This window comes from Podarcis filfolensis (genome assembly GCF_964270895.1).
Source record: "Podarcis filfolensis genome assembly, chromosome: 9".
Classification (NCBI taxonomy): Eukaryota; Metazoa; Chordata; class Lepidosauria; order Squamata; family Lacertidae; genus Podarcis; species Podarcis filfolensis.
This window is the reverse complement of record NC_139610.1, coordinates 51,618,475-51,632,240: the sequence shown is the minus strand read 5'-3', so window position 1 is coordinate 51,632,240 and position 13,766 is coordinate 51,618,475. Positions and strand designations below refer to the sequence as shown.

The following is a 13,766-nucleotide window of genomic DNA, read 5'->3' as shown; positions in this document are numbered from 1 at the left end:
GGAAAAATGAAACTAAGCTTGAGATAATAATGTGTATTTATTCCTATACTTGATAATGTGGTGAATCAGTCATGCTGCATGGGGGAGGGCATGCACGTTTTGCTGGATAGGACTAGGAACTTCTGCCCAAAGTCCTGCCCTGAAGGCACCACTGCCCTACACCAGCACTTTGAGTAGAGGTTATGCATTTTTGTACACTAATGGAGCTCCCTCTTCCAAACCTTGATGAAGGTTAATGTTTTACTCAAGCTATGCAATCCAGAGAAATAGGAGTAAGCCATAGCACGGCTTGACAAAGGACGTTGGCATAAATTAGCAAAATAAGGTGACATTGAATTGGGAGAATTTGTTTCGGGACAAGTCTGGTGGAAGTCAAGGAGCGGTGTTTGGTAATGGGGCTTGGTTAAAATGGAAGAAATGCTGGGGGTGAATGACGTTTGGGGAGGCGAATGAGGTTTGGGCTAAGTGAGAATGGGGGGGGGGTGAAGGGGAGGAGGCCATGCTGTTGGAAATACTGGTGTGCCGTAAAAGGAAAAGGTTATTGGTCCTACCTTTTGCCTTTTAGCTCACATGTGACTGCTCCTCAGGAGCTCAGAGTTTCAGCTATATATACATTTTAAATGGGTCTGTGTAAGTAGGCCAGAAGTCATGAAGGTTCAATAGTTGTTACGAGATTTTTTTTAAAAAACCAGCTATACTAGTAACAACAAATGTTCTAGCCACAATTTACAGTCATACCTCGAGTTGAATGTGCTTCGGGTTGAGTGTGTTCGAGTTGCGTGTTACTTCTGGGTTTCGCTGCTAGCGCAGATGCTCAAAATCATGTCACGCGCGTGCGCGGAAGTGGTGAAACGCAGCACGCGCAGACGCATCGTCGCGTCTTGCGTTCCATTTGGGATGCGAACGGGGCTCCGGAACGGACCCCGTTTGCATCCCAAGGTACCACTGTATTGAAATCTGAAGAGGTGAAGCAATTTCTTTATTCTTGCACACAATCCTTCATACTCACTGATGATACTCCCAACTCTAAAATGTGAAATGACACTGCTGATAAAGTGAGAAACAGTGATTGGGTGGGTGCCTGAAGTGAGGAAAAATGAAGGGGCTGAGTTATATAATAAAAATTGGGAAAGAGGCAAGATGTTGGACATAACATTATGTTTGCTGACTGGGAACAGTTATGGACCACCGGTATGAAATTTACGGCATGTAATGCCTTAAGAGAGAATATTATGAAAATGATATACAGGTGGTACATGACCCCAGTCAAGCTTGCAAAAATATACCATTTGCCCGATAATAAATGCTGGAAATGTAAGGAGGTTGAAGGTACATTCTTTCACCTTTGGTGGACGTGCCCAAAGATTAAGGCTTTCTGGGAAATGATTTATAATGAAATGAAAAAGGTATTTAAGTATACCTTCTTGAAAAAACCAGAGGCTTTTCTCTTGGGCATAGTCGGCCATTTGGTGCCAAAGAAGGACAGAACTTTTTTTATGTATGCTACAACGGCAGCAAGAATACTTATAGCAAAGCACTGGAAGACTCAAGATCTACCCACTCTGGAAGAATGGCAGATGAAGTTGATTGACTGTATGGGACTGGCAGAAATGACCGGCAGAATCCGCGACCAGGGAGAAGAGTCGGCAGAAGAAGATTGGAAGAAATTTAAGGACTATTTACAGAAACACTATACAATTAATGAACTCTGAAAAGATGTTGGATTGAACTTTTGTGGTCTCTAGCTGTTATGATAAAGATAGTAGGGATTAAAATTGTTTAAGTCATAAAATTTAAAAGTTGAGTGGAAAATAAGGTGTTATTTTAAAAAGGAATGTTAAGAGATTAGGATTTGCTGGATTAACAAGTTGAACTAGAAAACAAGAAGGGGAGGTATGAGGAAGTCAAAGAAACATGGTATTGAAAAATTGTTACTGAAATTGACTTGTTTTTAATATTTTTCTTTTCTTTTTCTTTTTGTGTTTGTATAAAAGTGGAAAATCTAATAAATATTTATATTAAAAAAAGGAAAGAAAGGTGTAGAAATAGGATTACAGATTTATCAGGCTTCTTGAGGAATGCCCATCATCTTCATGCAAAATGGAAGTGGGAAGAAGCCAGGGGATTTGGAAAGAGCCAATAATTTTTTATTGCTTAACTATGTGTGGTGTAAACAAATGCCTGTACACTTCTAAACAGCCTCCCATCTAATTGTGATAATGAGCATCTCCAAACACAAAATGAGGGGGTGGCTGATTTTTGGGGTTATGAAATGCAGCAAGTTGTTAGGTAAGTTAGCATTATTGTAATATTACTACCTGGGGCAAGTACTTGTGGGATTTGGGGGGCGGGTACCATGTACCTGGGACGCGGGTGGCACTGTGGGTTAAACCACAGAGCCTAGGACTTGCCCTTGACGGGGTAAGCTCCCGTTGCTCGGTCCCTGCTCCTGCCAACCTAGCAGTTTGAAAGCACGTCAAAGTGCAAGTAGATAAATAGGTACTGCTCCGGTGGGAAGGTAAACGGCGTTTCCGTGCGCTGCTCTGGTTCGCCAGAAGCGGCTTAGTCATGCTGGCCACATGACCCGGAAGCTGTATGCCGGCTCCCTTGGCCAGTAAAGCGAGATGAGCGCCGCAACCCCAGAGTCGGCCAGGACTGGACCTTTACCTTACCATGTACCTTGACTTGAGTGGTGGGATCAGCATTTGCTGTTTTGCCTCAGACATCATCATGTCTTCGGCTGGGCCAGACTAGACAGGACAAAGCTTTACAAAAGTTAAATCTGCCTAATTTGGAGCCACAAATTATTATTAGATATATAAGCAATCAGCCTAGTAATTTTTTTCCACAGACTAGTAAATTTTGCATACTTACTGACAAGTCATATGTCAACTTTATATGTTCTGAAGCTACTTTCAATGGTCACCAGTTTAGATGGTTTTAAAACAGGATTAACCAAATTCATAAAGCATAAGGCAGGGGTGCCCAAACTTTTTTCAGAGAGGGTCAGATTTGATGAAGTGAACATGCGTGGGGGTCGACCGAAGTTGCTGAGCTTTTTTAAGGATTTTACCTCAGGACATATACTGCCATGGGGCCTGCATTAAATCGACTGGTGGGCCGGATTAGGCCCCCCAAAATGGACTTTGGACATGCCCAGCATAAGGCTGTCAGTCATAATGGCTATGCAACTGTCTGCAGAGGCAGCATGTTGCTGTATACCAGTTGCTATTGCATTAATATCCTGATTTTGGGCTTTTCATAGGGGCCACATGCTGGATTAAGCAGGTTTTTGATCTGCCAGGAGGGCTCTCCTTATTTAATTTGTGTTAACAAATTCTCATATTCAGCAAAACCTTCACTTATGTGCATTTACGGTAATTTGTATGTATTTAGCTTTACACGTGTGGCAAATATTTGAAAAAAATAAAAATAACAAGGGTATGGAAATGGGACAGGGTTCCAGGAAAAATTACTTTGGTAATCCCACCTGTCATTAAACCCAATGTGTTTTGGCTATACGCAATTTTGGCTTTAGGTGGTATCCCTGGAGCATAACCCCCACTTAAGTTGTAGCCTTAGTGTACTAAAATTTGGACTGTTTTTATTCTTTCCACATTGTTTATGGATCTATCTAACATAGCCCCATTAGTCACTCTTTTTCTTATGAGAAAGTTTCTCCAAACCCTTGACCATTTAAATTGTCCATTTGGTACCAATTTTCAGCTATATTCCAGTGCCTCTTTCTGGCTATGGTGCTGGTTTGTGAGCTACAGGCAGTGCTGGGCAGAGATTACTTGGCTACAATACTCCATGCTCTCTTTTTTTTAAATATAATTTTTATTGAACTTTCACTTTAAACAATAAACAATAATTTCCAATATGCGCCTACCAATCTCATTCCCTACTGCTCTGCCAAGTTTATGACTTCCCTCCATCCCGCCAACAAGCTTTCCCTTTTCAAATCTATATCTCACAGTTTAGTCTTACGTATATTATAAAGTCTACATCGTAGGATTTATTTCAATCCTGCTAGTGTCTTCAAACTTCTACAGTTATTATTTATATAGTCAATAAATTTACTCCAGTCTCTTTGGAATTTTAGATCCATACTCTTTTAACTTCCAGGCTGGACTGCTGCAAGGCACTCTATGTGTGGCTGCCCTTGGTGATTGGGAAATCTGGCCCAAAATGCAGTGACTGTGTCACTGATCAGGTAGACTGTTTGGAGCACATATAATTGGGTTTTAAAACAGCTGCTCTGGTTGCCAGTTTGTTTCCAGGCCTAATTCAAGATGTTCATATTGATGTTTAAAGCTATAAACAACTTAGGCCTCAAATGTCTGAAATGCGCCATCTATTCCAACAGACCCCATCAGGTGTTAAAAACAGGAAAGAAGCTCTCTTGATAGGTTCCACCACCCTCTGAAGTGTGGTGAATGGCAATGCAGGAGAAGGCTTTCTTTGTGGTAACTCCTAAATTGTGGAACTCCTTTCGCCACAGACGTGTGCCTAGCAGTTTCATTATACAGCTTCCATTGTATGCTGGGGTCATGTGTCTTTACCTTGGCCTTTGGCAGTTGAGGAATCTTTGTGGGACCCACCTCTTCTGTTTTGTTTAATCTATACAGAGCTGCTTTTGTCTGGTTTTGCTTTACAATTGTATAAGTTGTTTAACTTGCTTTTAAAGGATATGAAATTTTACGATCAGATAACTTAATAAGTATGACTGTGTAAGCAGAACTGCAAACAATACTTTAAATATGTCTGCACAATAAATTTATTTAGCTGCAGTATGATACTTTTTCCGATATTCTTTCTAATAATTTCTGGCCTAGAGTTTCTTTTTTTCGGTCTTGCAACAACCTGATGTTCATTTGTATATTCCTGTAGAGTTAGTGTCAAGAGGGTCACTTTCTCTTGTCTTTTTTTCCCTTGCAGCTCTGGTAAAATCTACATCAGAGTTTGTGAGCATCATTCAGGTGGTCTGCGGCATGTCTGTGGAAATACAATTAAAAACCATACAGAATTTAACGCAGCACATTACAATAAAATCTTAGGCAATTTTCAAGTGGTCTGGTGGAGGGAGGGGGGAGTTTAGGAACCACTCGTCTAGATGAAGGAACCACAGGGGGAAAAATGCTGTTCTTCAAAGGCGTCATCCATGTGGGGCTGAGCCCCCCAATTTTAAATGAGGGGGCTGGCCCGCCTCAGTATTCAATAGCCCACACCATGAAAGGAGGCCTGATGGGGCATGTCATGCCCTCCAAATGGCCTGCTGTGGCTGTGATGGGCTATGTCGGCCCCTCCTACTGAAGCGGATCCTGTCACAGCCATAGGCGGGCCCGTCAGGCCTCTTTCCACAGTGTGAAGTCATGTGCATGCCAGGCCCCCACAATGTTAGACAGAACCCTGTGCATCTGGTGTTCTTTATCACACAAATGTCGCATTCCGTTTTGGGGCAAATTCGCAAGGAAGTTGTTTCCACCGAACTGGAGTAAAGTATCAATCCACCTAAAAAAACCTGGTCGATTTTTGAATTAACTCTCCTTAACCATTTTTTATCTTGTCCCCCACACTGAGTACATGGGAGGTTTAGTATATGTATTTCTAATATATCCTGATCCAGACATATGTCAGCACCTGTCTGTTTAAACTTTAAAAGCTTCTCTATACTTTTTTTGACATCAAGTGCTCTCAGTCTGTGTCAATATAGTTCAGGTGGAGACTTCTTTGCTTCATAAATTACTTTGAGGTTTGTTTATTTTTACAATCAAGCATTATATAAATTTTATGAAGTAAAATAAATATAATGCATTTCTTATTATTGGACAAATCTAAATTATTCCTTCTAATACGTTTACACAGGCATCCCCAAACTCGGCCCTCCAGGTGTTTAGGGACTACAACTCCCATCATCCCTAGGTAACGAGACCAGTGGTCAGGGATGATGGGAATTGTAGTCCCAAAACATCTGGAGGGCCGAGTTTGGGGATGCCTGTGTTTACACATCCATCCAAAGTTTTCAGAAACCCCCCTTATCACCTACATGTGTTATCTTTCTGCAAGCTGAGATAGTAGAGCAGGCTTCCTCAACCTCAGCCCTCCAGATGTTTTGAGACTACACTTCCCATCATCCCTGACCACTGGTCCTGCTAGCTAGGGATCATGGAAGTTGTAGGCCAAAAACATCTGGAGGGCTGAGGTTGAGGAAGCATGTAGTAGAGAATTGAACTATTGTTCATCCTTTCAAACCCTCATTCTAATGATACACTCTGGATTGAAATTAATGTCTGTGATAATTTTGGTTGATTAATGGATCTTCTCTGAGTAAAAGTTGAATACAACCCTCTGTCTTTATTTTACATGTTGATAATTAGCAGTATGGCCCAAGTGCCATTTGCAATGGAGGGTAGGGTTCCTGTTCCTTTAAGAGTACAGTGGTTGCTCTGGTTACATACACTTCAGGTTACAGACTCCGCTAACCCAGAAATAGTACCTTGGGTTAAGAACTTTGCTTCAGGATGAGAACAGGAATCGTGCTCTGGCGGCGCGGCAGCAGCAAGAGGTCCCATTAGCTAAAGTGGTGCTTCAGGTAAAGAACAGTTTCAGGTTAAGAACAGACCTCCGGAACGAATTAAGTACTTAACCCAAGGTACCACTGTACTGCATCAGGAAATTGCTTCCCTCCCAACTCCTGCATCACAAAGACATTCCCATAGCTGTCAACTTACAGATTTGAAAAAAAGGGACCAGCAGCCTTGAAAATAAGGGACCAGCAGCCAAAATAAGGGACCTGCAGCCTCACCTGTTCCAGGCACTCCAGTCTTCCTGTCCTCCTGCAGTCTGGTCAAACTCATGCTGGTAGCTTTGAGAACACTGTCAAACCAACTTTGTAACCAGAGGTTCAACTGAATAGAATCTGAATCACATGCACCACGAGGCCTATGCAGCCTCAACTTAAGATGGCTCCCCGGCCTGGCTTTGCACTGCAAAGTTTGCAGCAGCACGTGCAACAAAATGGCGTCCAGCATTCAAAAACCCCCTCCGCTTGCGTTAACTAGCCACACACAAGGCATGCAAGCTCCACCCCCCAGTCGTTCTTAGACTTCTTATGGGGTGAGCAACACAGCCAAGCAACACAGTTGAAGCCTCCCTCCTCCCTGGCCGGCAGGGAGGGAGGGAGAGGAGCTGCTTCCTTTGAAATTTAAGGGACATCATTTAAGGGACATCCATCAATAAGGGACAGCAGCGGGACATGGTGTTGGAATAAGGGACTGTCCCTTCAAATAAGGGACACTTGACAGCTATGCATTCCTTTTTCTTCATATTCCAAATGAAGACATGTGTGTCTTCACACCTTGTAACCCTGTCTTAAGCAATTTCTAAACACGGAATTGACATTTGGAATGTAAAATGCCATTTTGTTTTACTGAGTGTTGATTTGCAACAGAAACAGAAAGGCATGCACTATCAGACTTTTAATGCATTTTACACTGAGATTCATTCTGTGAGTTAGACGACAGCTCTAAACAATTACTAGGCATGAAGCTGATAGGAACTTATTTCAGAGTAAGCATGCACAGCATTGTCCAGTAAGTGCAACTACCTCTGTTAGTAAATCTCACTGAGCTTGGTGAGACTTGCCTGTGAGTTGACATGTGTAGAATTACACTGCAAGTCATAGAAATATGATGAGGTCAGAAACAGAGCAAATACATTATTTCTGCTGTAGAGTTTGCAGAATCCAGATAATTGGCTTTCTAAGCTGCCTCCACACAACTACCGGGAACAGGGCTACACCTCTGGTATTGGACATACTTCATGTTGGCCTCTGCATGTTGTTGTTGACTGTACATCAAGAAAACTTACATGTGAGCAGCTTCTCGTTCATCAGCTTCCACATACCTTCCAATATTTCTCCAATGAAAATAGGGACATTCTATATAATAATAACAATACCGTGCCCATCTGACTGGGTTGCTCCAGTCACCCTGGGTGGCTTCCAACAAAAGCATAATAAAACATTAAACATTTAAAAACTTCTCTGAAGGCAGTCCTGTATAATAGAGGTCTTCTAAATGTTGTATAGTTACTTATCTCCTTGGCTTGGGGGTTGCATAACTCCATACCTTCCAACATTTCTCTGATGAAAATAGGGAAGTGGGACATTCTGGCATCAAATCAGAAACTAGGACAGCTTCTGTAAATCTGGGGCTGTTCGTGGAAAATAGGGACACTTGGAGGGTCTGCTTCCATCCATGAATAGAGCTATTCATATGCAGGTTGTCTGGCAGTGTGTTTGATGCCTGAAGTTATCTAGCAGCATGGCGTTCCTCCTGATAATTGCACAGTGCGATTCATAATATTAATGAGTAAAGGGTAGCCTACTGGTGTGACATCAGGATAGCTACCTTGTACCAAGCCAAACGTAATAAGACAGAAATCCAAATATTCCCAAGTTACAGGGAACCAGGCAGAGGGCCTTCTCAGTAGTGGTGCCCTCCCTGTGGAATGCCCTCCCACCAGATGTCAAAGAGAGCAACAACTACCAGACTTTTAGAAGCCATCTGAAGGCAGCCCTGTTTAGGGAAACTTTTAATGTTTGATGTATTAGAGTATTTTTTTTTTTTTTGGAAGCCGCCCAGAGTGGCTGGGGAAGCCCAGCCAGTTGGGCGGGGTACAAATAATAAATTATTATTATTATTATTCTATCTTTTTGCGTAGAATTGTTTGTGGTTATCCTTCAGTAGATGCCCCCACCCACAGATGCTATGGTTTAAAACAGGCTTCCATATGTTTTTGGCCTACAACTCCCATGAGCCCTAGCTAGCAGGACCAGTGGTCAGGGATGATGGGAATTGTAGTCTCAAAACATCTGGAGGGCCGAGTTTGAGGAAGCCTGGTTTAAAATTAGGAAATTTAATTCATACTGTCCACTGGTTTGTATCACATGGAATCATACTGAAGAGCTTGACGCTTCCTTTTATAAGGTTGGAAAGACTTTTAACCACAAGCCTGTCATGCTTCCACCTGTCAATGTTTCGTGAGAAATATTGCCTTGGAACTCTGCGTTATAAGAGACAGTATAAATTAGCAGTAAAAAGATGAAGCCGGCAAGATTAACTCTTAAAATATGTTACCTTCCCAAGTAATCTGAGATTCAAGTCCTCCGGCCCTCTAGAGGGAGATGAAGCATGCATGCCTTTATCTGCAGTTTTTCCTCATTTTAACATGACAACTTGTCAGCCTGCCCTAGATGGAAATCTGTAAAGGCCTTAGGTAGGCCTTCATCTTTCTGAAGCCCTGGAGTGTCCTGTTCATTTATGTATGTTTCTTCTCCTCTGGAACCTTCAGCGCAAGCTGATTGCTTTCCATTTCTTCACTATTTCTGGTTGTATATTTGCTTACAGACTGCATGTTAGATGGTTTCTTTGTCTCCCTCTCCTGTACCGGATATTCTCTCAGAGGGATTTTCTATTAGGGATCTGTTCCTCCGGCAATGCTGCTTTGTAACACACTGCAGGCCTCAGCAGGTAAAAAGATGGTGATTATGCTCATACGTTTTCCATTCAACTTTCAGATTATGCTTGTTCAACTCTTTAGGAAACCGTGAATTGAAGTCTGCGGCCAGTTTATTTAAGAAAGATAGCTGAAATGCTTTGATGGTAGCGATATAAGATAAAATTTATATAACCACATATTGGGCAAAATTGATGTTAGTGGAAAATAATAGTAAACTCAAGTAAGCTCTCAAGTGAGATAGAAGAGGGGAGGGTATTCCTGTTCCTTTGTATTTCTTATGATCTTTAAAAACTCATCTATAAGAAACTGCATTCAAGATTAAGTTCTTTGATTTCTTTAGAAAGACCTATTTATGGAGACATTTCAAAAGTTCAGATATTCAAAAAGACACTGCTGTGGAAATATAGGAATAAGTAAATGTTATTAGCTATAGGGTTTATGGTGCCATAAGCTTTGTCAGATGTATGTATGAAGGGTGATAGGGAGGATTATATAATTTCATTGTGATAGGGAGGATTATATAATTTGGAAAACGAAGGAAATCAGGTTTATAGATATTCAGCAATGAAAAAAAAATATATTACTCATGACTTGTGTTCAAAGAGGTATATTGCTCTATAATTTAGAGCAGGATTACTAATGTTTAAAATACCGCATGGCTTATGTTGTTGTTTTTTCTCATCCTAAAAAGTGACCTTCAGTGTCAGCACTAGTGCAGATTCATATGCTAATTTATTGTGGACTCTTGACTGCACTTGGATAAAACAGAATGCCTGGCAAAACTTCTTGCTGCAGTCCTGGGCTTATTTTACACAAATGTATAATAAGGTTAATTGTGCAGTACAGATATGTGCTATATGTTTAAGTGGCAAAACTGATAAAAGTTGTGTTACATAGGTGTATAGGCTACTGGGAGAATCATTTAGCAATATATCTCTGATTTCCCCCAAATGTTTTCCACAGTAATTTTTTTATTATCAAATCAGTGAAATTTATTATTTACTTTGAAACTTAGATCAACTTTGATTTTTACATTGTGGATTATGATGAAGCAGGAAAATCAGAAAACGCCTTATACCAGATCAGACCATTGACCCATCCAGCTAGCTATTGTTTACACTGAGTAGCAATTGCTCCCCAGGGTTTCGGTAAAAGGTAACGGTACCCCTGACCATTAGGTCCAGTTGTGGCCGACTCTGGGGTTGCGGCGCTCATCTCGCTTTATTGGCCGAAGGAGCTGGCGTACAGCTTCCGGGTCATGTGGCCAGCATGACTAAGCCGCTTCTGGCGAACCAGAGCAGCGCACGGAAATGCCGTTTACCTTCCCGCTGGAGCGGTACCTATTTATCTACTTGCACTTTGACGTGCTTTCGAACTGCAAGGTTGGCAGGAGCAGGGACCGAGCAACGGGAGCTCATCCCGTCGCGGGAATTCGAACCGCTGACCTTCTGATCAGCAAGTCCTAGGCTCTGTGGTTTAACCCACAGCGCCACCCGTGTCCCCCAGGGTTTCGGGGTGTGTGTGCATAAATATGGGATCTTTCGTGTGCATAGCATATGCTCTACTACTGAGTTATCACCCATAAAAGTGAGAGGGAATGCACAGAGCAAGCAGTGTAAGAACATTCCTACAGAAGAAACTGCAACTTGCAATATAGACCCCTGGTTTTGCAAATACTCATATTTTTATTTCATGAAAAAAAACCTTTTGAAATCAGTTGAATTCCTAACAGTAGCACAGTAAGGCTGTTTTATAATATTAGGCATACCATTTGTAAAAATGAGTGATTCTGCAATATATTTATTAACTTCAGTTCTAGTCTGCCCATCTATGTAGATCATAGGGCAGAGTAAGAGTACAAGTAGTATATATTTTTATGTGGCCAGGAACAGTATGTAAAACCCTAAGTGTTTCCACCCACAAAGTTGTGTTCTGCAAGTTCACTGCTTTAACTAAACTGCATAGAATTCTTAATCAGTCAGACAGCAGAAGACATGTTTACAATTATGTATGGAACAGAGTAGTCTAGAAATGCAAATATTTTTGCTCTTCTCTCAAAAACCCTATTCAGATGACCAATGAATAAACAGAAGGGGGGTGGAATCAGCATCCATGTCTGTGGGGTCACTGTCACCTCCTCTAATGTTCTTTATAGAGTGTCTCTGTGTTGTTCAAGTTACACAACAACTTTGGCAAAACGAACAAACCAGTTAGACCAATGTTCATTATGTCGAATACCTTACGTAATTCGGCTTTCTGCTTATCATACACTATATTAGTAGCCTAGATTGCTTTCTATGTAGCCAGGTATAAAGGACTCTTAAACTCTTCCTTATGGAAAGCTCTGTGTAATTCAAAACAATTGAAGCTGTTCTTCCAAAACTTACTGTTGTGCCTATTTTATATACCTTGGAGGCAAAACATGATCAGGATGTTCCCTGCAGAACAATTTGAAATCACTGCCTGAGTTCATAAAGGCCCTGGAGCATCATAAATGGCACATTTGGCTAATCACCTTCCTCTTTCTCTGACCTAATTGCATAACTGAAGCCTATTGGCTGGAACTGTTCAGAAATGGCTTTCTTGATTTCAAACCACCACATTCTAACTGAAATTCCAACACAAACAGGGGGTGGTCTCTTGATTGAGGGAACTTGATAATTTAGCTGGCTGTTGGGTCAGACGGGGGTCTTTCTGGAGAACTATCAAGATCTTTACTTCGCAGGGAAAGAAAGTAAAGTAAAAAGAGTAGGATAGAAAGTAAACAGTTGCTGGTGTGTGTGGCACTGTCTCTGAGGTGGTGGTACCTATAACTTTGTATGCCTTACTGTCTCAGCTTCAGGGATGTTTCCATAGCACAGTCGTCAGTGTTTGACAATGAAGTAGAGTCGCTAAACTATTATAACTAATTAACTGCTAATTTGGATTGGAATGGCGATATCAAGAGGTTAAAGACATATTAATTAAGCAGATAATGTGCTAAGAGTCCTGCCCTGCTTTGCTATCTCTTATGATGTAACAAGTAATTTAAAACCTCCTGGTAACATGATGAGTGAGATTGAGGCTGTAAAGATTGCTGAGCTGCTGGCACTAAAGTGCTGCTAATTGGTTTGAAGAGCCTCTCTTTAGCCATGACTTTTTCTTCTTGCTGAAGAGACTTAAACTGCTCAGGAAGGAGCGAAGTGAACTGAACAAAGAAAGATATGAGGTAACGTGTTTAACAGTGTTTTCCTTATTTCCCCGGACTTTTTCACCTGTGGCTGAAATGTCAGAGAGATTAATGTCCTTATATATTGTAATTTGGTCAATTCTTCTATTGAGAATAGAGATATTTAATGATTGGCAGAAATGCAGGTCATACCTATCTGAGTTTACTTGGAAGTAAGTCCCACTGGTTTCAGTGGGGCTTATATAGAGAGAAGTGTGTAAAGGACTGCTGTTTATTTTTGATGTTTCTAGTATTTTCTGAGTTCATAAATGAGTTTTCAAACACTTCACCTTATTAAAGGTACTGTAGGTAAAAGGTACCCCATAGAGAGAGGTAGTAAAAATTGAGTATGTTTAAATGACCAGCTTCTGATTGGTATGAGATTTGAGCTTTAGCATGTTAGAAATAATGGGTTGTAAAGCTGTGTTTATCCATTTTGCTTTCCAGTACTGATTTACTTTAACATTTAGGGAAAGGGGGGGGGGGTGCGAATTAGATGCAAGAGCCACTGTTTCATTTTTATAAGCATGTGGAACTTTCCTCATCCACAGAAGAGTTGAATTTTAAAATGAAAAAGGGTGTATGGGCAAGGAGGGTAGAACCCTCTCCCTGCAGACAGCTGAAATCCCATTCTGGAATTGTTGTTATCTGGGTGAAAAGAGGCAATGGGGACATTAGTTGTAGGCTTGGTTCTGTCTGCCCTGCTTGCTTTTAAAGTAGTTTCATAGTTCTGGGGCTACTGACCGTAATGACTATCTGGTGGATCAGTAAGATCTATAGATGATATTGTTAAGGATGTACTCATTGGAAAGCTGGCTTGCTTTAGAATTATGTCTACAATCTACAAACCCTATGTGTTGTGCTGACATAATTCCGTGTCCAGTATCAGCACAAACAAACTGCTAGTCAGCTCTCGCAAATTCTAAGCAATCCTAGAAGCCATGGCCTGGAAAAACCACAGGCCAGTCACAGAGCCTCTGCCATGAGCTGCAATCATGTAATACCCACATTCCCCTCAAAACTAAGGACAGCT

General features: G+C 41.3%; 1 protein-coding gene and 2 long non-coding RNA genes across 7 annotated transcripts in view; 2 read left to right on the top strand and 1 right to left on the bottom strand.

Moving 5' to 3' along the window:
* LOC310742613 overlaps positions 1 to 13,766 on the top strand; it is a 510,016-nt gene that overhangs the window by 134,956 nt on the left and 361,294 nt on the right. The window lies entirely within an intron of this gene.
* Positions 1 to 13,766, top strand: part of UGT8 (UDP glycosyltransferase 8) — a 41,579-nt gene that overhangs the window by 4,270 nt on the left and 23,543 nt on the right. The window contains exon 1 of one of the 5 annotated variants that reach the window (XM_083571415.1): positions 8,877 to 8,993. The exons of 1 other annotated variant lie outside the window; for it this stretch is intronic. Coding sequence is in view for 1 of the 4 variants with exons in the window: in XM_083571411.1 (XP_083427537.1) it covers positions 9,503 to 9,536 (34 nt within the window). In the remaining 3 variants the exon portion in view is untranslated. Of the gene's footprint in view, positions 1 to 8,876; positions 8,994 to 9,153; positions 9,537 to 12,592; positions 12,734 to 13,766 lie in introns of those variants that run through there. 3 more of the 5 variants (XM_083571414.1, XM_083571411.1, XM_083571412.1) reach the window with 3 other exon arrangements.
* On the bottom strand, positions 4,763 to 12,071 carry LOC310742519. The gene is made up of 2 exons (XR_014538497.1): positions 11,934 to 12,071; positions 4,763 to 4,998 (listed from the first exon to the last, which is right to left on the bottom strand). It is a non-coding gene; the product is annotated as an uncharacterized lncRNA (long non-coding RNA).